Source organism: Limanda limanda, chromosome 6, assembly GCF_963576545.1.
Source record: "Limanda limanda chromosome 6, fLimLim1.1, whole genome shotgun sequence".
Taxonomy (NCBI): Eukaryota; Metazoa; Chordata; class Actinopteri; order Pleuronectiformes; family Pleuronectidae; genus Limanda; species Limanda limanda.
Genome location: NC_083641.1, coordinates 20,841,998 through 20,868,692, shown reverse-complemented (window position 1 = coordinate 20,868,692; position 26,695 = coordinate 20,841,998). Strand labels below are relative to the sequence as shown.

At 41.5% G+C, this 26,695-nt stretch overlaps 1 protein-coding gene across 6 annotated transcripts; it reads right to left on the bottom strand.

Moving 5' to 3' along the window:
• Nucleotides 1–9,636: 9,636 nt before the first annotated feature.
• On the bottom strand, nucleotides 9,637–26,627 carry picalmb (phosphatidylinositol binding clathrin assembly protein b). 6 transcript variants are annotated; one of them, XM_061072736.1, is made up of 23 exons: nucleotides 26,107–26,627; nucleotides 22,364–22,506; nucleotides 22,128–22,203; nucleotides 21,909–22,011; nucleotides 21,496–21,589; nucleotides 21,267–21,378; nucleotides 21,042–21,148; nucleotides 20,380–20,421; nucleotides 18,642–18,727; nucleotides 18,346–18,469; nucleotides 18,116–18,249; nucleotides 17,375–17,475; nucleotides 17,079–17,231; nucleotides 16,650–16,733; nucleotides 15,327–15,419; nucleotides 15,011–15,121; nucleotides 14,516–14,632; nucleotides 14,383–14,413; nucleotides 14,180–14,279; nucleotides 13,985–14,044; nucleotides 12,750–12,854; nucleotides 12,271–12,376; nucleotides 9,637–11,116 (listed from the first exon to the last, which is right to left on the bottom strand). In XM_061072736.1, exons 1-22 carry the CDS (start codon nucleotides 26,234–26,236, stop codon nucleotides 12,284–12,286), a joined length of 2,199 nt encoding a protein of 732 aa, XP_060928719.1. In that variant the 5' UTR covers nucleotides 26,237–26,627; the 3' UTR covers nucleotides 9,637–11,116; nucleotides 12,271–12,283. The 6 variants fall into 6 exon arrangements, with proteins under 6 accessions (XP_060928719.1, XP_060928713.1, XP_060928714.1 ...); XM_061072730.1 differs by lacking the exons at nucleotides 12,271–12,376; nucleotides 15,327–15,419; nucleotides 16,650–16,733 and having other exon boundaries at nucleotides 12,702–12,854; nucleotides 21,484–21,589; XM_061072731.1 differs by lacking the exons at nucleotides 12,271–12,376; nucleotides 15,327–15,419; nucleotides 16,650–16,733 and having other exon boundaries at nucleotides 12,702–12,854.
• Between the last annotated feature and the right edge of the window lie 68 nt (nucleotides 26,628–26,695).

The window sequence follows — 26,695 nt, the reverse complement described above, 5'->3', positions numbered from 1 at the left end:
TGTCCCTGTCTAGGCTGGAATTAGTGAAAACCTGAGAAACGTCACTCAGTGGCTGCTGGGAAGTCTCATCTGCAGAGCTGGATTGCTGAGACACCTGGTTCAACACTGGAACTGCTTTTCTCGGAGGCATCTCCTCTTGACTCTTCCGGTACGACTGGTTCGAGCTCCCGCTGGACCCGCGCTGGAGGCTTCGTCTTGGAGCAGGAACGATCCCTGGAAACCCTCCCTGAGCATCCACACCAGGGCCAGTGCTCTCTAACTGGCCGCTGGAACGTCTCGAGAGAAACGTCCTCTTCTTTGGCACCGGTTTGAAACCTGCAGAGGAGCTCTCTGATATGATGGAGCCCCCTGAAGTCTGACTGGCCTCGTCCCCAGGGCGACTCTTCCGAGGAGATGTGAGCTCTGAGGGAAACATAGCAGAAAGATAACAGAGGCTTTGTGCCATCATAGATTCATTTTTAGTATATTCAAAATGTTGCAGCCTAACAAATGTGTTCATCTGTTGTAAAACTCAACCTGTCTCAGACGAGTCCAAGTCCCGACTACTCGACTTGTCATTATTACTTTCAGGTGGCTCAACAACGATAAGAGACGTAGAGTTGAAAGGGTTGTGCCTTGGCTGGAAGGAAAATGTATATAGTCATCGTTTTATATTACAACTGCTGAAATATCTGACTGAATCATTGAAAAGGAAAAATGAACTGAGAAAATCTGCTTAGTACTACAAACACCTACTGTTCTCGGGGAGCGGAGAGCTGAATTCAGATTCTCCTTTTCAGCATCACTGGAGGAAAAGATGAAATGTTTGGAGGATAAAAGTAGATTTAAAAAAAAAAACAGACACGAGTGATGATCAGGTGAGGTCACACAGATAAAGATCATTGTAATGGTATGTGTCTGCTGCTCTGATGTACACCACGTGCATGACTGAAGCCTGCTCGCCCGGAAATAACTGCATCAATCCAATCAACTCAAAGGGCAAGAGAGAAAACTAAAGTCACAATACTTTATGTGTAGTGGACGAATAACAAGATTTAAAACATATATTTGTGGGTTGCATTTAAAACATTTGATGCAATGATAAAACACAGGAATTTCATGGTGAAATCTCTCGTTATCTGACTGCAAACACAGTTTATGCAACGACATTCTTGGGTCTTTTGTGTGTTTAGGATTTACAGACCTCCCCACAAAGTACAGAAGCTCGGCCAAAGCTAATATTGACCATACTGTTAAAGAAGGGTATTAACTGTGTTCCAGGTATGGCACTAAGTCACTGAACACAGATACATACATTGTGTGTTGTTTGCCAAGTTTTAGTCTCAGTAGAGAGAGAACATCCTCCTCTGTGTAAGTCAAGTCACTCTTAAACTAGAATTACAGATAAACTAGAATTTATTGCCTGCACTAACCAGTACAGTTCCAGTCTAAATACATGTTATCAGGTCACAGTGATTGATTTGACCTCTGTAATCTAATCAGTTCACCTTTGAGTCAAGGGGTCGGAATTTGAAGATATTCCCTAAACGCAGACTTGAGATTTCATGTTCAAGAGGCCAGAAACATGTTTTTTTGATCCTTGATCCTTGACCACAAAAATCTAATCAGTGAATATGTGAGTCTCAGAGAACACTTGCACCAAATTTGAAAGAATCATCTTGAGGCGTTCTTAAAATAACATGTTCACAAGGCAAAAAGGGTTTTGTGGTCCCAGCGACCTTGATCCTTGAAAGGAATCTCAAGGTGTTCCTGGGATGCTGGATTCATAAAACCAAAGACATGTTTTGAAAGGTTACAGTTACTTTGACCTCTGAGCACTAAAGATTTGTACCTAATTTGAAGACATTTCCTTACGTGTTCACAAGATTGCAACAGATGGAAAAAACATAATGTCTCTGGTCATAATATAAAACATCATAAATGTCATTAAAAGTATCCAGAAGATAATAATACCCTGATACTTCTAACTCAACACTGACATCAGTAGTCACTTCTCACTCAGAGTAATTAAGCCAGGAGCTGTGGAATTAAACTGTCGATTTGTTTTCCCTTCATGTGTCAGTGTGTGTCCTGCACACACACAACTGGAGCTGCAGCTGCTGGGCAATAAAACAGACATATTCCCAGTGAGCACCACCTATGTTTACACAGGCTGAGTCACAAGACACTGCACACAAACACACACTTGAAGACCGAGGAGGAAGAGAGCGAGGGAGCTGCTCCTGTATCTCAAACTGAATTATTCAACGTGCTGGGAGCTGGTGCTGTGTAGTGGAAGTTTTAAGGTCAACGGACAGGAAATGGATAAAGTCTGCGTGAGACTATGGTATTTTAAAAGCTCGGTCAAAGAACAACTTGTGATTCAGGTGTTCACTAACGCTGCTTTCCATAGTCCGGACGTTTTCCTGAACATTTTCCAGAAGTACCCGAGCAATCTCCTGCTACATTCGGCTAGGGGCGTTGTTAGGCCTGTTTTAGGGGGGCTGAAGCCCCCCTAAAATGTTCTTCAGCCCCCCCAAATAATTTTTGGGATTTTTTTTAATTTTTTTTTTTTTAATTTTTAAAAAAAATTAAACTATTGTTTTACACATGGACAAGTTAACAAGTTGTAACATGCTACATATGTGACTGCGTTTCTGCTTTGTATGTTTTCTCCCACTTCAAATTACAATCCAATAGCCTCTCATCATACTTAACAATACAAGACAGGGCACTAGGACCTTGGGGAGTCTGCATCGCTGCTGCGCTGGCTTTCTCACTCTGCCAAGTAACGTCTCTCATCAAGACAGCAGGATTACAGCCAAGGAGTTTAGCTCATAGTAAATGATGCACAGAGTGAAATTGTAAGTACAGGTGGTTACAGAATGTGGCTATCTGTAGTTGTTAATGATTGTTACCTGCTTAAATTTAGGTTTACCTGAGGCAAATGAAAGGGAATATTGTAATGAGCTATGTTAACACTAAGCTAGCTAGCTAGCTATTTTGTTAGAAAATGTCTCCAGTGAGCAAGAGTTTGAACGAGCAAATTTGAAATGTAAGAAATAACTACCGACAGCTCTGTATTCTTTGCATTAATATCTATCTCTAGTATTTTAAAACAATAATATCAGTGCATGTTGTTGTTTATAATCAGTTAATGCTAGTGAAAACTAAATGTCATAGTGTCCCTCATAACGCTATTGTAGCGGTATATCATCCAATTCATTGAGCAGATGGATATAAGAAGATTCTTTAGCAGAGGTGACAGATAACTTCTGTTATCTTATACTGAATGAATGCAAGCAAAGATACAGAGAAAAATCACACTCTTTCTGATTGAACCAATCTATGAACTGTCTGAAACAATGGATATCCGCAGCCCCAAAGGAGCCCAAAAAAAATTGGCGCGCGCTGCGCGCGCAAACATTTACCTTCCTTAGGGGCTAAGCCCCCCCTTTCTTTCAATCCTAGAAACGCCCCTGCATTCGGCAATATATGGACATTCTTCTTTTACAGATTCAAAAGCATAAAACCACATTCAAGAGTTAATAAAACGTGGTTGGATATATGTCGGTCCAAAAGACAAATGTCACTCGCCTCCAAATGAAGTCTCCGAACCTGACATTTCTGTGGGCAAAGTCTAAACTGCGGCTAAACTTGAACATGCAAATGGAAAAATTAGAAGCTTATAATCAGACAGTGAATCTACGAATGTACGAGACAGAAATGATTGTTTACTTTATCTCCTTTGGCTGCAACGCCTCCAAACACCTGCTGGGTTTAGGTGGAGCGACGGAGGAGCCTCGACTGCTGGGAGTTCTGGATTTATCAGATCTGAGAGACCCGTCTGCAACAGACAGAACGATGAAATATGAAATGTTGTTGTTTTTCACCTGTTATCCGGCACTGGGTTGATTTTATGATCCCACTGATGAAAACGTTCTGCTGCAAAAGGGTAAAATGTAGAAGCATGGATGAAACCAGCATTCAAATCTAGTGTTTTCTTTTATTCTCTGCTGAAAGGCCACTGTCTGGGCTCCAGTTCAGTCTCAGAGAAGGTCAAATTTAAGCTTTGTTTTTTCCACAGGCAACACTTTATCCCTCTGAGCCCAAACCAAACCTCTGTGGGATCAAGAAAATATTACCTGCTGCAGGAGAACAGGGAGAAAACCATGTTTGTAACTGAGCCGCGAGCGCTGAGGTCACACACGGAGCTGTAGATTATTTCCTTGATCAGAAAAATAAAAAAATAAACACACCTCTCCTCTGTTTCATGGAGGCCAGGATGATTTCCGAGCCATGGATCTTGTCCATGTGTCTGCGGCTCTTGGCCTCGTAGAACCACTCTCCGGTCAGGTACTTCATCTCCCCCTCTGACTGCGACCCGCTGCTCAGGATCTTCTCCAGCTTCCTGTTGGAGAAACACATAGGAAACATTTTTCTACAGAGTAATTTATTGTTCTTTCATGCACCAGGTTTATCCCAGCTTAGTGTCACTTCCTTCTGAATGAAACTTGTAAAAAAACACAAAGGGTCATTGCTCCTCTGTCCCTGCAGACACAAGGACGCGCTATATTGTCAGGGAACAAGTACAACACAATGCTTTAAACTGCACTGAATGGAGAACCTGACAGCATTTCAAATCAGACTGAGGTGAAATTTAAATCCAGGGTCAAACAAAGAGGAGACGAGCTTCCACTAGGGTGTTTTGAAGTTCACGCCACAAGGGCAAATTGTTTTCTTCTCAAATACTTGTTGGTTTGAAGCTGAATTATGGCCTGGTGGTTGTCAGCTCCCTCAACCAGAGCAGTTTCAGTCTATGCATGTTCTTTTTCCAGACTCATATGAAATCTACTAAATTCATTTTTGACTTTGTGTGACCACGGCTTAAAATCTGAAGAAATTGACCTTGACCTTTGACCACCCTGATCAAATCAATTAATCTGAGAGTCCAAATGAATATTGGTACTTGTAAATTCCCTACAGGTCTTCTATAGATATCGTGTTCAAGAGAAAGAGACTTACAGACGGACAATTCACTAAAGGCAGACTTGAGATACAATCTTCAATAGGCCAAAAACCTGTGACCTTCACCTTTGACCTTTGACCACTTATCAGTTCCTCCATGAGTCAAAGTGAAAGTTTTTTACCAAATTTGAAGAACATCCCTCAGACATGAACGAGACAGATGGACGAGCCGACGATATTCAGTCTTACTCTGTTCAATGCTTGTTGTTATTATTTTCCCGATTCTCTCTTCTTCTCTTACAATGTTCATTACTCCACCACTTTATTCATGAAACACTTGCACATGATCCATCTGAAGGAAGGAATTCGGAAAACATTTCCATCAAGTTCAAATTGAATCAGGGAGGAAAACAAAAAAATCCTGTGAGATGATCACGTCGGCTCATCTTCCCTCTCGACGTTGCTCCACAATGGTCATGTGAATAAAGGGCAGCACATTATTACAGGCTGCTGGATTTAATCCTTTTACTGTAGAGCGGCCGGGACACAGCGAGCATTCAGCCTCCCGCTGATAAAGAGTCTGCTCGGCCAATTCTATTAAAGTCACAATGAAAAGCACATTGTTTCACGATATTCTGGACTATTCCAAGTGAAATTTAAAACATCTTCAAAGAGAACGTTTCGTTTCGTTTTTTGTTCATTGAAATGCCTTGTGATCAGGAACGAAGACGTGAAGCTCGATGGAGAGAAGTCAGAAAAGATCTGTTTGTTTGTTTCTGTGCCCTGAACATACAGCGTGAGGAATGTCTGACTCCTCCCACAGGTTCAATGAAAAGCTCAGGAGCAGCTTCATTTTAACTGTAAGCTCCAATACTCACAGTAAGTGTTTGACATTAAGGTTTTTAACATAAACTTCAAGCAAGTTTATATTTTCGCAGGATACGCAAAAACTACTTGACGGATTTCCATGAAACTTGGAAGAAGGATGCGGCGCCCACATAGTGACCACGCACCACGCAGTTCCCCCCCACAGATTTCGCCAACACCCATCAGCCAGCCCACATGCTACGTGGTTTGTTGGCACTTGGGTGGTCTGCTCCTCTTTGCCAGATCTGGGTGGCCTGAATTTGTTTGTGCTACTCGGGACAGATTTGCTGTTTCATAAGTGGGTGACTTTAGCTCACATTCATTTTATCCAGCTCCCAAAAAAAGTGTCCCACATCGGCTTTCTATCTGGGTAAAGGTCAGGACTGAGATTCTCAGACAATAATTAATGGATCTTGGATCTTTTGGAGAGTGGTATTTATCGGTGTGTGCAATTTTGATCCAAATGATTCAAAATCTGGAGGTAGTCGAAGTAAGCGTGGTTTCATTAGAGACCTTATGTCCTCTCTCTGCCTCTCTCTCTGCTCAGGTGAGGTGTCTCGCCATCACGCCTCTCAGCGTTTCTATTCCTGTCCGTCACAGCAGCATGATCCTCCTCTCAGTGTGTGGACTTCAACTTGGCTCAAATCTAATTGCACAGCTCACACTGAGGCTTCCCAGCGACTGGAGGCAAACTGTGTATCCTGCAATGCTGTTATCCCGTTATTCCATTAGGGCCGAACAAGCGTAATTTTCAGCTGCATGTTTACTGTCCAACAAAGGCGTCCTCTCACAGAACGAGCAACGGAAAGACTTCAGAGCTCTTATTGAATCACTACAATGACATTTGCCGAATAACATAACATTAGCTTTAATGTTGGCACATCAAATTTCAGCTCATGTAAAGTAACGATTGATGAGGTTTCAGAATGTGATGGTGAACTGCAGGAGACACGTATTTTCTCACCTGATTCTTTCCTCCTCGGCCTGCTTCAGGTCGGCGTCCCGCCTCAGCACCTTCATGATCTTCCCCTGCTCCTCCTCCGTCAGGTGGCTCAGGTCGATCATGGCTACGCCTCCTGCTTCGTTCAGCTCGGCAGCAGGAATCATCCACCAGATGTTTCTGTGGTTACTGTCAAACAAACACATCAGGTAAATTGACTAAACAACAGGTATGTTGCTATTGGAAACCAGTCCCTCACAAAGTCCTCAATGGTTCCTCTTAACCTATTTTTTCTTTATCCTTTTCTTTTGCCTATACTTTTAAATGATGTTGGACTATTTTGTGTCATATAATTCGCTGTCTTTGTTTCTAAATGAAGTTTTATGGTCTGTATGATTTGGTTTGTAGTCTTTGATATTTTGTATTCAAGTTTTTCACACAATATTAAGATATCAATATAATTTTGCATCTTTCAAAAATACACATTTTGCTCACAAGTTCCCACATTTCACATCCAAGTTCTCGGTAAAAGGACAAAACGAAGTTAACTGGGCTTTTTGAAGAACTCCATCCTTTTAAAAGTGGGCAGAGCATCTGACAATACCAATCTGTTGATTGGTCGGTGGTTTCCCAAAATATGTGACCGACAAACACAACATGCAACTCTTACACAACCACTGAGCCACTGCCTCCATACAACTTGCCTCTGATTACGGACAATGAACGCAGCAGCAGCCCTCAGCTCCATTTACACCAGAAACACTGAAAAGCAGCTCCGATCATTCCATTAATTGTTGTGAAGCGAAAAGTGAATTTGTCTGTGTGAGAGTGGATTCACTCAGTAAATGTACCAAAACCTTTAAGCTAAAAACTGAACACATCCATTCTAAGTTGATTTGAACTTCTACTGCTTTATATTTCATACGGGACATTATTTTTAATGTTTCAATTATTTCAAAACACATGGCCCTCAGTAGAGTTCGACTTCAAACTCATGAAACCAACTTTTAATTCACTAGATGCAGCTTTTTACTTGGATCTACACTAAATCGCACACACCCTATATCTCACCATGTTAAATAGACTTAAAGAAACAATCCTGGATCAACACCAGAACTTAATGTGTCCTTCCTTGTCCAACAACACATCCTTCCACCAAGTTTGGTAGTAATCCGTCCATAAGCTTTTGTGTTAGTTTGCACTAAGTCACAAAACAACAAACAATAAGAAGAAACAGTAACAGTTCAGTTGAGTCCAGGATCTAGTTCTTCTCCAGGAACTATGAAAATGTGTCTTGTTTGCTCCTTTTCCATGTTTATTCAGGAAACTGGTTATACTGACACAACAGATACAAACTCTTCTTGACAGACTTGTCAACTGTCTGGCTGAGCATTCTTTATTATCACCTTGAATATTGTTATTATTCAAGATGCAGCACTTTACCTTTAACAGTAAAGTGAAGACATGTGAGGTCCCTGTGCAGCTGCAGACTCTGAAGTGAAGACAAGTGAGGAATGAAGATGTTCCCTCGACTCCCGAGTTGTTTTTCTCTGTTCAGCAAACTTAATTAAAACGGATTCATTAGAATTTGGCTTTGGAGGATTCGCACTGAAGTGGTTCATGTTTCTGACTTAATTGTGAAGAAGTTAGAAAATCTCTCTGGAGACAACAGCTTGTCAAAAAAGAAGGTTAATGAGTGATATGGTAGAAACAGTTCTTATTAACTGATAGATTAACTTTATAAGCAAACTCTGAATTAAATCCTGAATGGTTTCCACTCCTGACAACCGCTTCTCTGCAGCCTCAGAGAAAACTGTCCTCAGGTTTCCTTGAGTTATGTTGTTGACACTTGTTTAATTCTAGTCTTGCTGCAGTGATAAATAAATGATAAATAAAGATCATATAAAAGGTTTGTTTTACCTACTCTACAGATCCGCTGCTCCTGCTGCTGCCGCTGGTGGAGACTCCAGACAGGAGAGGAGGAAGAGGAGACGAAAGGAGGAAGAGGAGGGCGGGCCTCAGGGAGGAACCGACATGTGCATCAAACACACTTCGCCAAAAGTTGCATGTGTCGATGGTCCGTGATGTAATAACAGGGAGCGTCCAGCAGGTGTCCGTAGTTTCCACATGTTGATATCAGTGTTTGAACAAAGGGTGTGATCCTCAGGTGACTATTAACAACCACCAGAGGCGGATCAGGAGAAAAAACACCCAGGGGCAAAAGAAAGTAAAAGGTGTTTCTTGATTTATTCTTGTTTTTATTTTACCTATTTATGTATATTTATGTTTTTTGCCCTCTTTATTTCGGTCTTCCAGATTATCACTCCAACTTCTGTCACTGTATGAATCTGAGCCGCTGATAGGTGTTTGTATTTTGTCCCTTTTTCACTTATCCTTTTATGTAACCAGCTTTTATTTGTTATAAATGTTAAAAAAAAAACAGAAAACACAAGATTAAATTTGTTGTTTTTTTGTGGCCATTGATGGAACCCACAGGGAACAGTCATTGGATTAATTAATCGTAACTGTATCAAATGTGATATAACTAAGATTAAATATCAGATGACATAATCTGCAAATGAGTTTTGTATTGACATCTCACAGCCTGCATTATTTAAGATATTGTTTGAAAATGCAAAATTCCTGCTTAATTTGTCTATAATCAAATTACCATTGAACCTTGTGCTATGGGTAACCAAGTTCCCTGTTCAGGATCCATTAGCGAGAGCTGAAACCAAACTGCCCCTGATACAATCGCTAAATTTGTTTTGTTGACGTTCCCATGAGCATCAGCAACTCCAAACCATGAGCTTCAGCTCACAATTTCACTACTACAATCAACTAAACATATTCACCTTTACAAAAAACCCAAAACACAACAGTTTGTGGAAGCTGCTCTTTATTTGTAAAAGAAAGAAAAGACTTCAGTCATTGTCTGCTACACGTTCTAATTACATAAAGAAAATATCTGCGGAGACAAACGCAGAGAATATCCTGAATCAAACTTAGGTAGAGTCAAATTTGATTGAATTGATTTCATATTTCATACATCTTTCACTTTAGCACTCAAAGAACAGTCAGGTTTTTTTTTTATATACATAGAGCGCCGATCAACAGCGCTCCTCCACTCCACAGCCGCTCCTCTGGATCTTTTTTATACAATTAATTTACATCAAATCCGTGACCCCCTATTCCCCACCCGTTGGCGTGGCGACAAGCTCTCCAGCCAGCAGACACACTCAGTCCATCATTCCCTGCCCTCTCCCCATCTCCTGCTGAGGAACTGTAGTGTTGAAAGATGTGTGCAACATGAAGACAACTCGTTCACATTCAGAGTAAAGGCAGCCTTGAATACGGTCAGTGAGTCAACGGCATGCCAAGCTTAAAGCAAATGGAGCCCGGCGCCCAGTGCGACGCTTCAGATTCGTGGATGAAGTGTTTCAGGAAACTGATCCATTGCAAAAAACCCTAGGCACAGAACCGACTATATCACATTAACTGACTCATACTCTAACCCCTGCACTTGAAGTACAATGGAGATTGTGAAATCTTTCATCTAGTAAAAGAAAAAGAAAAAACTTAAACACAAAACTCAGAATATTTAGTGCTCTATGATTCCGCTTAATAGGTGTAATTTATATAATAGCTATTTTTTTATTTTAACTCTACCTCTCGATGATAGTCAGAGATCCTTGTTTAATGCTGAAGCACTCCCACAGGTGTTCAATGTACTGTCGATTTTACATTATTATCATTATTTTCCCCAATCTTAAACCAATAATCATAAATAAATACAAACAACACACAAGGAATGTCTACTGTAAACACGGTAAAAAAGACAAGAACTTAACAGGTGTAAACGTCATTAGCATCACTACTTAGTGACAGTTAAATAACTGTAGGGGATGGATGACTGATGATCGGATCAAGAAAGGGAAGGAGCGCTCTCCCTTCACTTCCGCCGCCTTCCCCGCTGAACATCGAGCCTTTACATCCAACCACAGTGTTTCCAAATACATAACATCAAAGTTTCTCAGCACCCATTCACTATCTTTACAGATTACACTGTAAAATTGATTAAGAATCCTCTTAATGGGGGTTAGACAGCAGCATCACTCGACGTCTTGGACAAGTTACAGATTAATGGGTGTGAGCTATCGCCAAACGTCAATTGGACTTGGTTACCATGGTTTCTGACAAGTCGTTGCACCATGGTGTTCTTGACATGTCTGTATTTGGGTGCGTGAGTGTGTGTGTGTGGAGTTTTTCTTTGAAGAGTTAGACTGCAACGAGTACAAAGCTTTGCTGCTAGTTGCTTCATCTTCCGAGAGACACTTTTCTTCAAAATTACATGAACTGCATCTGCAAAGAGGAGCAACAGACAAATGATAGCAAAAGTTAACATTAAAAAATATATCAGTTGACTGTGCATGTAACTCCTCCTCTGAACAGATTGTCCAATTTAACTTTTGGTTTGGATTCAGCACCTGTAGTCCGTAATTACACTACAAAAAAAAAAATCTCACATTTTTCTCTTCTTATAACTGCACAAATTGCCTGAAAATCATGATGTTTTTTAAATTGTCTTCAGTCTCAAATGATTTGACCTACATGCAGTGATCCACAAGCAGAAACTGTTTATTGTGAGTTTGGCCGATGCTGAGCTCGGGCTACCGGTTGCTTTGAAACGGATTTCACAAACATAAGTAGAATCTGTGAATATTTGTTTAAACAAACCCAGACAAAAAAATTAGGAAATAACAGCACATCACACACTACAGCATCTCAATAGGATTATTGGTCCGGAGGCAGCGATGCACCACGTGACCTCACGAGGAAGCAGATGTAAACAAATGGAGAATGGCGTGCAACTTCTCTATTGTTAATAAGCAAAAGTAGAAGGTTAAATGAGTCTAGATGAGAAAAACTGTCAGCGGCTCCCCACTCTGTTGGCTGAGAAAGTACCAATGTAACCTCACACTAATCAGAAAATCAGGAGCGATACCGACCCAGGTTCCAGAACAGATCTGACCTCTGAGTCTCGGGGACAGAATCAGGGTTAAATCTGCCCCAAACTCTTGTTGTCTGAGCCCAGCTTCCCTGCATCACTGTTAGTAAAGCTACTACACTTGTCGTTTCAGCTAGTAAAATTTGTTCAGAAATAAATTACAACACAACCGTGGTTTTCCCCTTCAAAAATAACTTTAGCTTAACGAACGGCAGATTTAGTTAAATTCGACAATGGCCACAAGCTTTTGAGAAAACGTGGTTGAGCAACATGTGATGACAGTGGAAGAACAAGGGCTCAGAATGAGTCTGGCTATGATAACGATGATACATCTTTCAAAACAAGCAAGAAATCCAAGCAACTAATGCCCAGATTAATAAAAGCATCATAAATAATACAAAGAGCATCTAATCATTACACTAAGACATCAGCATGTAAAAAACAAGGGGCAGTAGGACTGGGCATGCAATGCATGCAGGTGCATGCGCAAGCAACGAGCATGCTGTACCTAAGGAGATGCTCTACAAGAAATCCTTGAGAGAGAGGTGTGCAAACGGGTCCTGTCCAGGGGCTCGGAGAGGACTCTGGCTGGAAGGACTAGAGGCTGCGGAGGGCTATTTCAGGAAGAAATACAGGAAGTAGGAGGACCAGAGAAGTCAGAGAGTTAGTACAGAGACTGCAGGGGGATGAGATTAGTTTGGAAAAGCTGTGATGTATGAAAGACGGGTTAATAAAAAGTAGTAAGGGGAAAACTAGGGAGTCAGAGAACGAGGAAGATGATTCACAGTTTGGTTCCTTTCAGCTCCGGAGAGTGAAGAGTCCATAGTTCAAACTGTCATCATCGGCTGCAGTAGTCACACTGACTAACTAGGGGACACGCCACAGTACAATGGACACACCTATTTACTCAACCTGATAATTGCGTAAATAGATACTGACTTCACTGGGCATTGGCTCTGTGCAGTAGTCAGTCTGCCGTGCACCCACCTGAGCACTGGACACAGAGCCAAAGGGGTTGGGTGGCCTCATCACAGGCTGGCTGTACATCATGGTGGGTGGATTCATCATGCCCATAGAGCCCATTTGCGGAGGCTGCAGTGACACAGAGATCAGAGAAGTTTCTTCAGTGAATCAGTTAGAGTGCAGCTGTTAAATGTGTGGGTTCAAAAACACATGACGGAGTAAAATTCAGGTTCATTTTCTATTTTTTACTTTATGTCGAAAAGTTTACCTGTATATTTCGTCTTTTATTTTGTGAAATGTTTGAGTACTTCCTCCACCACAGTGGTTCAGGACATCTCTTTCATGTTGACATTTCATAACAATATGATAAACTTGATCTACTGATGAGGCTCATGAGTTCATGTGTGATCTCAAGCTCCAGAACTGCCGCTGAATGAACTATGACGTCTCTTAAACTTTAGCAGGATGTAATTATCTATTATCTAATCATGGATGGAGCAACAATACAACAGTGCTGAATGAAAAACATTAGTTTCTTATTGTAGTTTCTAAATAAAAATGTCACAAAAGATTTTCTAAAGATTTGACGGCGAGTTAGCTTAAGATGAAAACGACTTAGAATTCTCCAGTGCTCATTATATTTATAAAACTGTGTTCATAATTCTGAAAGTGCATTTAAATAATTATCTTAATGATAAGAAGCAGGTAAGACCATAAAGCCTGGCTGCATAAATTAAATATCATGAGGTCTCAAGGCAACAACTTGCCGTTTGTCACCTACAGACCCGAAACCCCAGATACATGGAACATGAGGACAATATAAACTTAATTATATTTAAAAACATCATGTAAGATCATTCTTGACATTGAACATATTGTTTGGGAAAACAATCCCATTATGCTTTCAACTGTACTGCAAGAAATGAATCGAAATAATAACAGCTTCTCCGTGACAACTGCACAGACAGTCGATCCACTGATGAAGACGGGTAAAAAACTCAAGACCAGAGTTTGGATTGTTCTGCCAAAACTCAAGTGGCTCACAGTAAACATGGGCTTCTGGGGACCATGTGGGTTTTCGGAGCCCCTGACTGGGTTCCCCCTTCACATGTGCTGTGATTTAGCCACATTTGACCTGTGTCGGTATCAAGTGCTTAACAAAATCTGATTGTTTTTTTTTTTACTTCAAAATAGAGGAGTGGACAGAAGCCACAATGCTACTAAATCTACACAAACTGTATTTCAGCTGAAATACTGACCATGCCATATCCCATCATGCCTGTGGGTGTGGTGGCAGGGAAGGTCATGACTGACTGTGGCTAAGGAGACACAACAAATAGATTCAGAAGTAATAACACAAATGACCACAAAAAAACAACAAATGTGTGCAAAACAGCATGAAATTACAACAAGAAACAAGAACAGCTCGAGAGTGAAAGAACAGTGTGTATCACCATGGAGACGGGGTTCCAGATCATGGATGGGGCCGCCTTTGGCTGCCAGTTGTTGCCGCCGGTCATCCTCCTCTCTCCTGGCTGGCTCCAGTGCATGTCACTGCAAATTAACACAGATGATGTTAGCACCAGCGTGTGAGAGGCCTGAAAACACAGAGATGCTGCTTCAGGTTCTGGACACAGAGCGTCGATCCACCACTTACTTTTTCATTGAGCCGTTTCCAATGCCGAGGTCTGCAAAGAAAATTCAAACAGGAGGTGTTGAATGTCGTTTTTTTTTTACCCTTAATGAACACAAGTTAATTAGGGCAGCTTAAAGCAAAGCAGCAAACTCACTGCCGACAAGGTTAGCCAGGGAGGAGTCAAGGTCGTCTGACACCAGCCTATCTGGCTGCTGACTGCACGGCTGGTTGGAACCGGCCAGGGTCGGTTTCAGGATGCCCCCGGTAATATCTGACAAGACAATTAGAGCCACGATGAATCATCAACTGACAGAAAACTAATTGTGAACCCTTTTTTTTAACTGAAAAATGGTGTTGGTCATTTTTTCAGCTATTTTTTTTATAGTAAACAATAGTAAATCGAGTATCTTTGGTCTTTGGATGGAGAAATAAAAAAATAGCTTCAGGTGTCTAAACAATAAAATGTGTATTTGTGCTCTGTAAAAAAACTCTGACAACCAAACATAACAGTTTAGGTTTAAATTTGCTCACAAACCAACCAACAAATGTACAGGAGTGAAAACACAAAATCCTTGGCAGAGGTATAATCTAGGAGGTATATACCTTCTGGAGCAGGTATTCCATCAGCACTTATTATATAAATTCTCACCATCAGAAATGACACTGTTGCTGCCTGAGGCTTTGGCTCCAAAAACTGACTCAAAGTCCACTTGGAGTCCCCCTGCTGGCTGCTGTGCAGGCGCCTGTGGTGTTGAATATCCTTCATAAGAGAAGAGGAAAAAGGACGGATGCAGGTAAATAATCAGAAAATATGAAATTACTGGAAAGCATCATTGCTCAGTAGTCTCTGCACTGGCCTGTGTTGGTACAGAGTCTATATAGAAAGCTCTGGATGCTTCTGCCGAATGCCACAAGCGTCTCTACAGAAGTATTGATCTACAGCTGAATGTGCTTCAGTACTCTACCTCTGAATAGACTTGCTACAGTAGAGGGCTCAGAGGGGAAGGGAGCCTGGTGTGGGAGGTGCTGGGCAATGGACACTGGACCACAGAAGGAGTCTGACAGGCCACAGGAAGCAGGAAGTGGAAGACAACGAAGAGAGAGAGAGGAAGAAAGAGAGCAAAAGGAGAAGGTATTTCAAGGCAAGGCCAGAGAGACAGGTTGGAAATGACAGATAGGAAGAAGCCAACTAAAATATAAAACTTTGTAGCTGTTAAGTAGTAAAAGTTTAACACAGTTGAAGTTGTAAAATGATAAAAATAGTGCTTGTAAGTTAAACTTGTAGTTATCCTGAGGCAGGGATACTTTAGGAACATTTGTGAACATAACATTTTGGGACATACGCTTATTAGCTTACTTGCCAAAAAAGTATTTATTGATACCACTGTGCTGTCAGTGAAATAAACATGAGGCTAGGTGAAGTAGAAATAATGGGAAAACAGTCCTGCGTTAAAACGCATGAGCTGCACTGGTGGAGGAGTGAGATCCTTAAGATCCATAAATTTGAAGGCTTGTCGTCAAAAACACAGTGACTCTGTGTTGAGGTAAACAGCCATTTGTGCACTGGGAATCATTTAATTGGAAGGAGGACTTTGCTGTCGGACAGGATAGTATCATGTTGAGGTCTGGTAGTTTTTTTTAGATGTTTCTGTCATTTTAGGCAATTCTAATCACATTCATGTTGGTTTAAGTATATTTTTTTTTACAGTACATTTGGTTTTAATAGTTATTTAATGCTATAACAACAGGGTAGAATGTCATCATTGACAGCTGAGACTATCAGGTGTATCAGTAGGACATTGCTACCTCTACTAATTCCCCAATCACAGCTGCACAAACTCTGGCTACAAATGTTTGCAGTAACTGTATCCAGGATATTGCTGCTCCATTTCAGGATGGTGGGAGGAAGTAGAGACTCATCGTCCATCTTTATTTGTACTCTGATCCTGTGCACAACCCACTGTTCTACTGCAGCATGGTATTTTTATACTTCTACAGTTAGATTTTAAAACATAGGGCTATAATTACCAAGCTTTAGAGGTGCTGGTAGGAAAATATTTATTTTACCTTAGGACAGAGCCAGACAAACTATTTCCACAAGACATCAAAGTGGTATCAATTAATCAAAGCAGTATTTCCCAGGAAATGTCAAACTGTTAATCTATTAATCTTAGTTTACATCAACATTTCTATCATCAAAAATAATGGCCGTGGGGGATTTTTTCATTGGACCCTATGTTTACCAGGGTTCGGTAAACATAGGCTGCGATGGTGAGCCATCATAGTACCTGAAGCGGAGGGTTCTATCCGCACTGTGCGTTTGTAATTGCTTGAAACGGTTGAGTTTGTGTCAGTAAAGGGATTGTAACGATCTGGAGAATCAAAGATAGTGTTGGTAAAAGAAAAACAGATTTCACATTAAAAGTTCTATTTGTCTTTAAAGTACAACACCAAACTGTTCATGGAAAGAGAGGATGAAGAATCACTGTAAAGCAACATGAGCTTATGGTCTCTACAGTGGGGCATGGAGGAGAAGAGATACGGTTTGTTTTTACTATAGAAAGGTAAAAAAAAGGATACTTTGTGCAGAGACAGATAATCAACATTCAAACTACAGCAGCACAGAAACATGCAAACTAAACATGAGCATACACGACTACAGAGAAATTAACGAGAGTGACGAGACATTAGGGAGAGAAACAAAAATGAGTCATTACCACCAAACATTTCATGACCAGACGTCATAGAGGAAAAGCTAACACCGTCTGAAGACACGACAGGTAAGTGAGAGGCATCGACAACGAGTTTTGAGAGGAAAGGGTTGAGGTTTGGCATGGAATCATCTCCAGCTTCAGCAGAGGTGAAAGGATCTAGGCAGGTGGAGCAAAGAGAAAAAGAAAAGAAGAAGAAGAGAAGAGAGTGGAGAGGAAGAGGTGGGCGTCAGAGTCAGACAACAACAAGAGTAGGAGAGCATGCAGAAACCACAGGAGCTGAAGAAGAAGCTGCTGCTCACCTGCCCATGCTGTGGCCACCGGAAGCCCTGTTGAAGAGGACTGCATGGAGGGCTGGAAGGTCGACTGCAGGTCAAACAGGTCACTCTCCATCTTCACGGCCCTGCAGACAGAAAATATATAAAAAAGGTCAAAAAGATATTTTTTAGGAATTTTACATAATATATCTGTTTGTGCACAAGCTTGAAAAACGTCATCGTTTAGAGTTATGGTCAAAATTAAGGCTTTTCTTTTCAGTAGACATGTAGTGTATTTTATCAGATTTGCAGATATTGTCATTACAAACTTTATTCCTTTTTTAAAAAATTTATTTATTTCTTATACTAAATTGTGAGGAGAAATGGACATAAACAGAGCATCACAGGAGTTAAATACAGTTTATCAAATTTGTGTTAGGATCAAACAACTAAATCTTTGAGTCTATAAAATGTCAGGAAAGGGTGTCGTGATTTCCCTGAGCTCAAACTGAAATCCTTAAATTGCTTGTTCTGAATGACTGTCAGACCAAAACCCAGTTTAATATAATGTAAGACTAAAAAAAACAATCTCTACTCACATTTGAGAAGGTCCAACAAGATATTAAAATGATTGCCTATTAATTTTAAAGCAACTAAGTGATTAATCAACTAGGTCCTACCGACATAGAAAATACAGTGTGGAAAAACATGATTTTTCTAATCTTAAAGGAATGGAAATACATCAAAAGAAGTGGACATTAGGTATTTTGTAAAAGTAAGATGTACCCATTTGAGCAGCCGGGTGTAGAGAAGAGGTCGATGGCCGTTGCTGAGCTGATTGTGCCCCCGGTGGTGGAGATAGGCGACGTATCAGTGGTGGCAAAGGACGGCCTCTTAGAGAGCTCTTTAAGCCTTTGTTCCTAAGTAAGGAAGTCAAGATTAAATATACAGGCAACACGTTTCTTTAATTTAAATTAAACGTTTTAAATGCTTTTTTTGTTAAATTGCACGCTGACCTTCAGAGCTTTGAGTCGAGACTGTTCCTCTTCGAGAGCTGCCTGCTTCTCCCGCTCATCCACTTTAGTGAATGACATCCCCGTGCTGGCCAGTGATGACACTGCATTTGACAGAGTGCTGGCCCTGCAGGGCAAAAACAAATTCACACTCGATGCAGCACAGGCAAAGCTCTTACTGATCTAATAACACTTCATATCATACAGCAATATAGACGGAAACACAAGACAGAGCCTGAGACTCTCTGAGGGAAGAAGATGATGGGGATTCAAAAATAGTGACGGGCAGATTAACGAACCTGCTGGCTGCGGTGGAGTCTTTGACTTTCTTGCCCTCTAAAGAGGCCAAGTGCTGCTCCAGAGCTTCGAGGAGGCTACTGGGAGCCTGTCGGGACAGAAAACATAAATAAGCGAGTTCCTGAGACTCACAAAACGCAGTCTTTATGGACATCAAGACCAAGATGGACAGTGGTGGGCAGCCAAGATACAGCAGAAAACACTGCTGCCAAAATCACTAGTGTCAAATTCATGTCTTTCTCCCGGTTGTTTAATTTTGCTCCACAAAAGGAGAACTAGCAGCTTTGTGCTCGAGTTTCCCACCACTGATCAGTGACTCCATTCCAGCCGAGAAGCTACTTCGGATGAGAGCGACATCTGTGTGGGATGACGTACTGCACCACATCACTTTCAACAACCTGTCTGTTGTTGAATTAGTCATGTCTAAACACAAAAGGGCAGCCATTTCACATTAAATGAGCTACACTGGATCTTACACATAGACTGAATATAAAAATGGTTGCCATGACAGCTGCCCAAAGGTGAAGCCAAAACATCTGGATCACCCCACGTAGCTCCTCCCCCTCCCAGGTCTCAAAAAGGGTTTAGGTGATTCTCAGTGTCCATACAAAGAACACTGATAATTACATAATGATCAATGATTTTTTTTTAATATATGGTACAGTCTTTGTTTAAAGAACAGCTGCACAAGATTCATTAATTCATTCACTCCCTCCTGACTCCACTCGCTCTCCTTCTCTCACCAACACACACATTGCCATTGGACACATCTGTCAACTCAGACTTGGTTAAAACAACATAATTTGGTCTTCACAAACACAAGTGATTATGATTATGATTATTTGCATATAGAGCGATGAAGTGAGATCCAATCACAGGAGACACATCAGCATTTTAATACCAGGTCTGAGCAGGACCTCTGGCTTCGAATGAAATCGACAAAGCAAGATGTCGGCACCAATGTTTGAGATGTTTTGGCTTCATTTTCGTACAAAGGGAGGAAGTAGCTCCATCTTTATAAACAGTCTACAATTACACACCTCAAAAACATGACCAACGTTAATATGAACAGGATTTTACCACAGCGAGCGTTTTGTCCTTCAACTGTTTTTTCACCACGATGTTAGGAGACAGATTCAAAGCAGAGGCATGCAAAAAGACAACACTGAGCCAAGTCACGGATATAGAAGAAGAGTGAAATGATAGTACTTACACAAACTGTGAACTAAAGTGGAAAGATAAAGGGAAAATACAGAATATAAAGGTGGTGATAGTTAGGGAGGGGGAGGCATTTTATCCGCAGCTCTCAGGGGGTAAAACACTAATGTAAAATTGGTCCCTACAGACCAGCACAACAGTATGTGCAGCTGTATGTGACATCTAACTGTCACTGTGCAGATTTGTTGCAATTTTAAACACTAAATGTGGACTTTACACCTTTATTTACTGTAGAAAGGAGAAGAAGAAGAAGGTAAGGCTAGGAAGAAAAGGAGGAGTAGCAGAAGAAGAAGAAACAGGAGAAGACGACCACCTCCTCTGGCAAACATGCACTCGAGAAGGAAATCATGCAACTTGTCTAAATTTTAAAAACATATCTGTCTTGGATATAATATAAACTGGCTGGACAGAGACAACGCAGATGAAAAGAAAAGGAGTTATAGCTGGAAGTAAGAAAAAGAGAGAAAGGACATACTTCCTATTGAGGGCAAAGTTCCGGTGTCTGCAGATCTCTTAGCTTACCTGTGAAAGGTCTGGAATGTCACCTCGATCAATGCCCACCTGCTGTTAGAAAGAAAAACAAACAAAATTAAGTTTTTGTCTTTGCTGCGTTTAGACAGAAATTACTGAAATCTCTCATTCACAACAGCATCTGTAAAACTAGAATTACTGCACAGCTAATACAACAACCGGTGCAGTTTCAGTCTATACTCATATGAAGTCACAGTTACTCTTTGAGAACTGATCCAACTGTGAAGAAATTCCCAAAAGGCAGACTTGACATATCATGTTCAAGAGGCTAAAAACCTGTTATGTGAGGCTGCTTTGACCTTGCACTTTAGACCTTGCAGTCTAAGTGAATATTTGTGCCAAATTCAAAAGGATTCTCTCGAGGGGTTCTTAGGATAACGAAGTGACGAGGCAAAAAACTTGAACAAATTTTAAATCAGATCATTTTTGCGCCAGAGGAAATTCCCTCTGATATATCATATTCACAAGAATATGAGGCCACCTTGACGGTAACCTTTTACGTTGAGACACTTAAATCAGTTCAATTATCAGTTCATCTTAAAGTTCATGCCAACAATTTGAAGAAATTCCTTCAAGGCGCTAGTGAGATATGTTCAAAAGAATGGAAAAGAAGATGGGACAACCCAAAAACAGAAATATTAGGTGGAAATTACCTCTGCTACTTTGAGGAACTCTGATATCCGGGTCATTCGGGTGAGAAACTTCTTGTAAATGTCCAAACCTTCTTTACACTGAATCTTCTTCATGTCAAAGTATTTCTCTGTTTGAGGACAAAGATTTTAATTAATTTTAAATGGACAGAGAAATCATATCGGGACAAAATTAACCAGAGGAGACAGAGACGGTTCAGAACACACAGTGATCATTGAAGGTCTTACCAAGCAGGTTGATGATGCCTTCATTGTAAGCAGCAAAGAGCCTGATGGAGTCTTTAAAGAGGAGCATGAAGGCTGCATTGATGACTCCATTAGTCAGCTCGTTGGCGTTAACCTGAGGGAAAGCAATCAGTCAAGATAATTATCTTAATGTTGACAAGCAAAAATAAAAAGCCTGTGTTTGTGAGCTCAGATAAATAGATTGATTGCAGCTACTCACACTCAAACTCACATTGAAATCAAGGAGGGCGTCCATCTGGTTCTGAATTATGGGGATAGTCTTGAGCAGCTTCTCTGTATTCATCATCCTCATAACACCGTCCACTCTGTGTGGACACATGGAGATTCAGAGATTCAGCATGACAACAGACTAACGCTGACTGTAGCACTGCAGCTACAGATGTTTACAGAATAATCCAACATTTATTTTCTCAATCAACTGTTTTTGTTTTTAAATGGGTAAATTTGCTTTATAATTTTCCACAACCCACGGTCACATGGCTTGTTTCATGCGACCCGTTGTACAAAACACAAAGATATTGCCCTTACTCACAAATTTTCATTAGTTTTAAGTCACACACTGTGTAGGTCACCAGGGAAATGGCAAAATTGTACGATAAATTGAAAATAGACAGAAGTCCTTACCCGCGTTTTACTTTTGTGAAGTCAAAGGCAACCTGTCTGTATGAAACAGCTTTCTCGTTCAGGTATCGACTGTACCTCCTGATAAACGTGGACATGTCATAGCCTTGGAAGAAAAGAGCAGATGGAGCCTTTTATGATTTGAAAGAACAATCTCTTTATAAAATGGTAAAATTAAAAATCAGCACTGAAAACAACAACAGACAGAATCAAAATTGTTACCTTGTAACCCACTTTTATCCAAAAAATTACTGAGGTTGAAAAGTGTATTCCTTGAAGCCAAGTACTGGACGAAACGCTGCATGAGGGAGACATTTGTTACTTAAAATAAGACCAAGGCATTAATTATACATTTTTTAAGGTCACATACTCTGCTGTTACATTATTCAACTTTTCTTGTAATTTCTGATTGTTTGTAATACGTCTAGCTGCTTGTGTCAGAGAGTCTGAAGCCTCACCTCGTTGCCATAGACCATGAGGTGCTGTGTGGTGATAAGTGACTTGAATACGACCACCCAGCTGGTGTTGGTGGTCCGCTCAAACAGCGAGTCGGCCAGTTGTGGAATGTTCACGTTCATCTCGTTGGTGCAGTGGATCAAGTCTGAAACAAAAAGGGCCAATTCATGAGATCATGAGGTTGAAATAGTATCAAGGAAATGAATAAAGAAAGTAGATTAATAATAAACAAAGTAATATTGTGCTGCCATGATCAAATATATAATAGACGTGGATGTGTTTGACAATATCTGATGATATTTGCGTCACATATTTGTCTGTATGCTTGGTTTGGACTGAGCTGGTGTCTGACTGACTAACAGAGCTTGCTGATAGCTCTGATGAATCTTCAATTCATAACATTTTAAGCTTTCAGAGAATTATTTTCATTATCAGACATGGATAACGTAACATACTGTGAATTCACAGTCGCTCAGACAGGCTTCATGTTGAGCTGCTGAGCAGATAAACACCTGCCGCTGCTGCTACTATTGTTCAGTTTTAAGAGAAAAAACAGTCTCTGATATGAATCATGCTTAAGTGCTCGGCAGCAGGTCACATACATGGAGGTTATTGTTTGTTATTCGCACACTACTTCTCATTAGTGGGTTTTTCAAAGCAGTGTTCCATCAAATCAAAGGGAGATGCTGAATGGAAAACCTGTTTCGGCTACTTTAAAAAAAATGAATTCCCCAAATGATCCTCATACCTCCAAGAAAAGCTGAAAACCTTCAGCGTAATGCAACACATGACAAAATCCATTCAGTGGAAAACTTAAAACTTCACTAATTCGGAGCTGAAATCGTTCTGCAACTGTTTTGATAGCATAGTAATTGCATACGTTATTTATTATTGACATTTAGACATTTCCATGTTAGTAGATAGGATATTGACCAAATAAAAGCCATCAAATAAATTTTTGTATGTTCAAGTGTTATATGAACCTTTAAAAAAGGGGTGAAAGGTCATAATTTACAGAAATCCCTACTGGGCAGACTTCAGTTTCAAATGACGTCAAAAGCACACAATGGTTGCACCTGTATCCGGGATCATTTAGCTTCATTTCCTCAACAGGAGGAAGTGGAGACACCTCATCCACTTATATTTACAGTCAATGCCTAAAAAATTGGTCACCGGTAGTTGGAGCCCTGGCTCTGGAATGCGTGATGGCAATCTTTTCTGATTGCGATATTTTATCATCTGAACAAAAAGTTCAGCTACAACTTAATCCAACTTATCAATTGAAATCAACATGAACTGATCCTGGTCATTGTAATTGGTAATGTTCAACAAAACATCCTTGAAACAGCCAGACATGAGGTGCAGGAAGATGCTGTCCACTCATGTTCTTCCCACTTCCTCAGCTCATACGTTCATCCATGTGCTGGTCGGATGATGTTCGTCAAAGCGGTCGAGCACATCAGCCCCCTAACGACCCTGCCATTCACAGCAGTGATCAGACAGACGGGGTAATTGGGCATCCCTTTCTGTCCTATATTTGACTTTTCAAAAGGCGGGGGGGCTCTAAGTAGGACAGGATAACCTTCCAGAGCAGCGGCAGCACGAGTGGCTGAACTTCCAAGGGAAGACGTCGATGGAGGGGAGAGGACAAAAGCAGGGGGAGGAGGAAGAGGAGGTAGAAGCTGGGGTGGGGCAGGAGGGTTGTTAAATCATGTAACAGCCACAGTAAACATATGATAGTGTTGACGATGGAGAAACCATTGTCAGCAGGTCAACTCTTGTGTGTGTATATGAATCATGTGTGCACTTCTGTTTAACAACTCTATTTCCTCATGTGACTCAAAGCAGGAAATCCTTAAGGTGTATGCCTCAGTTAAGAATTTGCTCTGAAAATGTTACTTATTTTCTTTCTTTTGGTTGTTTTGTCACTGTGATTAATTACAACACACAAAACTAAATTTGGAGACAACATGACAACATGTTGCAGTTTGATGATATTGTCATTCACGTTTTTCGCTTGACAACTCCAGTATTTTTTAGATGCGTTTTGTTTTAAATTAAACTTATTAGTTTGTTTTACTTCTCCATCATTCTGTGTTTTCAATTTGAATATGTTTGTTTTAGTCTTAAGACGTATACTTTACTTACTTACTTAGTAACTAGTAGTAAGTAATTGTTGGCTCAACTTTCATAGTTCCTTCTTTTACTAAGAAGTATTTTTAGATACATTTCTTGTGTTACTGATTGTACTCAAACAGACGAACACTTGAGGACATTAGTTTCTTCTGTTAATGTAATAAAAAAGGTTTTATAGAAAACCACATGAAAAATCGTTGCAGTCCTGATTCTTTTTGTGAAATGGACGCACCTGACCTTTCCCTCTGCCTTCCTGTATTCACAGTATCGTCCTCTGTATTATAAATACATACAAATACTGCAAGATAATACGGAACAATATAAAAATAACCACTTCTGCTCTTTCAGAATGGGTCGTGGAGAAAAAAAACACTAAAAGATTCCAGCTAAACTTAGAAAGCACAGTCTTGCTGCCTCCTCCTGCCCGTCACTCCAGCCAGGAAGCCTCCCTGATGCTGCAACATGAAACCCGAGGACCCGGCATGTGTCACCCTCTGGGAGCCGGGAGGCCGAGACACCTCCGTCCCCAGGATGAGACAACTGGAGGTGTCACTCTGCCGGGGTGGCTTCCACTCATCTCACCTCGGGGGAGCCACCGGAGCAGCACAACAGGTGCGGAGCCGGCAACTCCAACATCACCACAAGCAGCCCCAAAAGAACAAATCACAGTGTTGGTTGTAATCCCTCACACGGACCATTAACACAGGCCCGAGGGCAGAGTAAACTGGAACTGTTTTCCTGGAAACGTTACTCGACTCGTGCAGAACCTTCATAAAACCCGTTTTCATTACTGCCATCATGCATTTCCAAGTGCGGATCGATATGAAGAAGATCCACCACTGCATCTCTAAGTAGAGCCAGACACTGACTTTCCCTCAGTATGAGTGCATCAGATGGGGATTTAAGCCCTCGTGCTTACGTCAGTGTATGGATGGAGCTGTTTCATACCCTCATTCCCATAATCCTGCCTCTGTTTGGCCCTGGCTGTGTTCTCTGGAGCATGGTGTCCCTTCCAGGTGAAACAGCAGCAGGTATCACGTTACTGTCCCCACAGTGAGGGGCAGGGGAGCCGGGCTGGGGACAGACACTTGCCCCGGCTTGCAGGTGCACCACCAAGATGGGGACTGGGGTTGAAAGCATCCCAGTACATGTTGATGGATCAGGGCCTAGTGGTGTAAATGTCCTTATAAAAAGGCTTTTCATTGCATGTGTGTGATTGTTTCCTGACATGTAAGGAGTCAAGCTGGAAGTCAGAGAGTGGCTATGAGGGGGGGAAAGACAGACAAGAGGGTGGACTGGACAAAACCAGACAGCTAGACAAGCTAGTTTGGTCCCAACTGGGGAGAAAACCACACAAAATAACAACTATAACCATTGATAATGAATGTACGGTGCTTTAAAACTTCCTCAGTACGTGTAGCTGTGTCAACAAGGCCTGACCTGGATGTTAAAAACGATATAATCTCCCTGACATGAGCAGCCATTAGCATGTAGCATGTAGCCTGTGCCGAGGCTTTGCGGCCTGCTAGCTTCCACCGTCGCCATAACTCAGCCTGTTGTGTGTGATTCAATGAAGGAGCCAATGATGTCTCATAGTTCTGATACTCACAGTCCAGATGCTTCTTCTTCGGGCCCATGATTTCGTGTGTGGTGGCCTTGCACACCGTCTTGGACACGGCGGATCCCGTCACACTGTGCTGGGCTGCGGTGATCCGGTCCGTGATGCTCTGCCCCGACATCTTGGTGGTGCCAACAAAAGAGCTTTTTTAAAAATCAAAAACCGTGTGTGTCCCCCGCCCGCCTCAGTCTTTTAAACGTGACCCTCGGAAGGAAACCAGAAACCGGGAGAAACCTCCTCCTCCTCCTCCGCTACCTCCTCCACCTCCGCAGCAGCAGCAGCTGTAGTAGTAGCCTGGCCGGACCACCACCTTCTCCCCCCCGGTAGGATCAGGACTAGCCTGCGTGTCTGTCAGCGGAGGAATGAATAAAAGAACCGGAAACTAACAACAGTCACACAAACAAGCCTCGGTTTCTTTCCTCCTTCTGCTGGTTCCGGTGTGGTTCATTCAGGTTTCGGGGCTGCAGCGGCCGCTCGGTCCACTCGCTGACTCATCCGACCCGGCCCCGGCTCGCTCTCCTCCCGATGTGGCAACACCGGATCCCTGCTCTCCCCTCCCCGCCTGCCGTGCTCCCCTCCC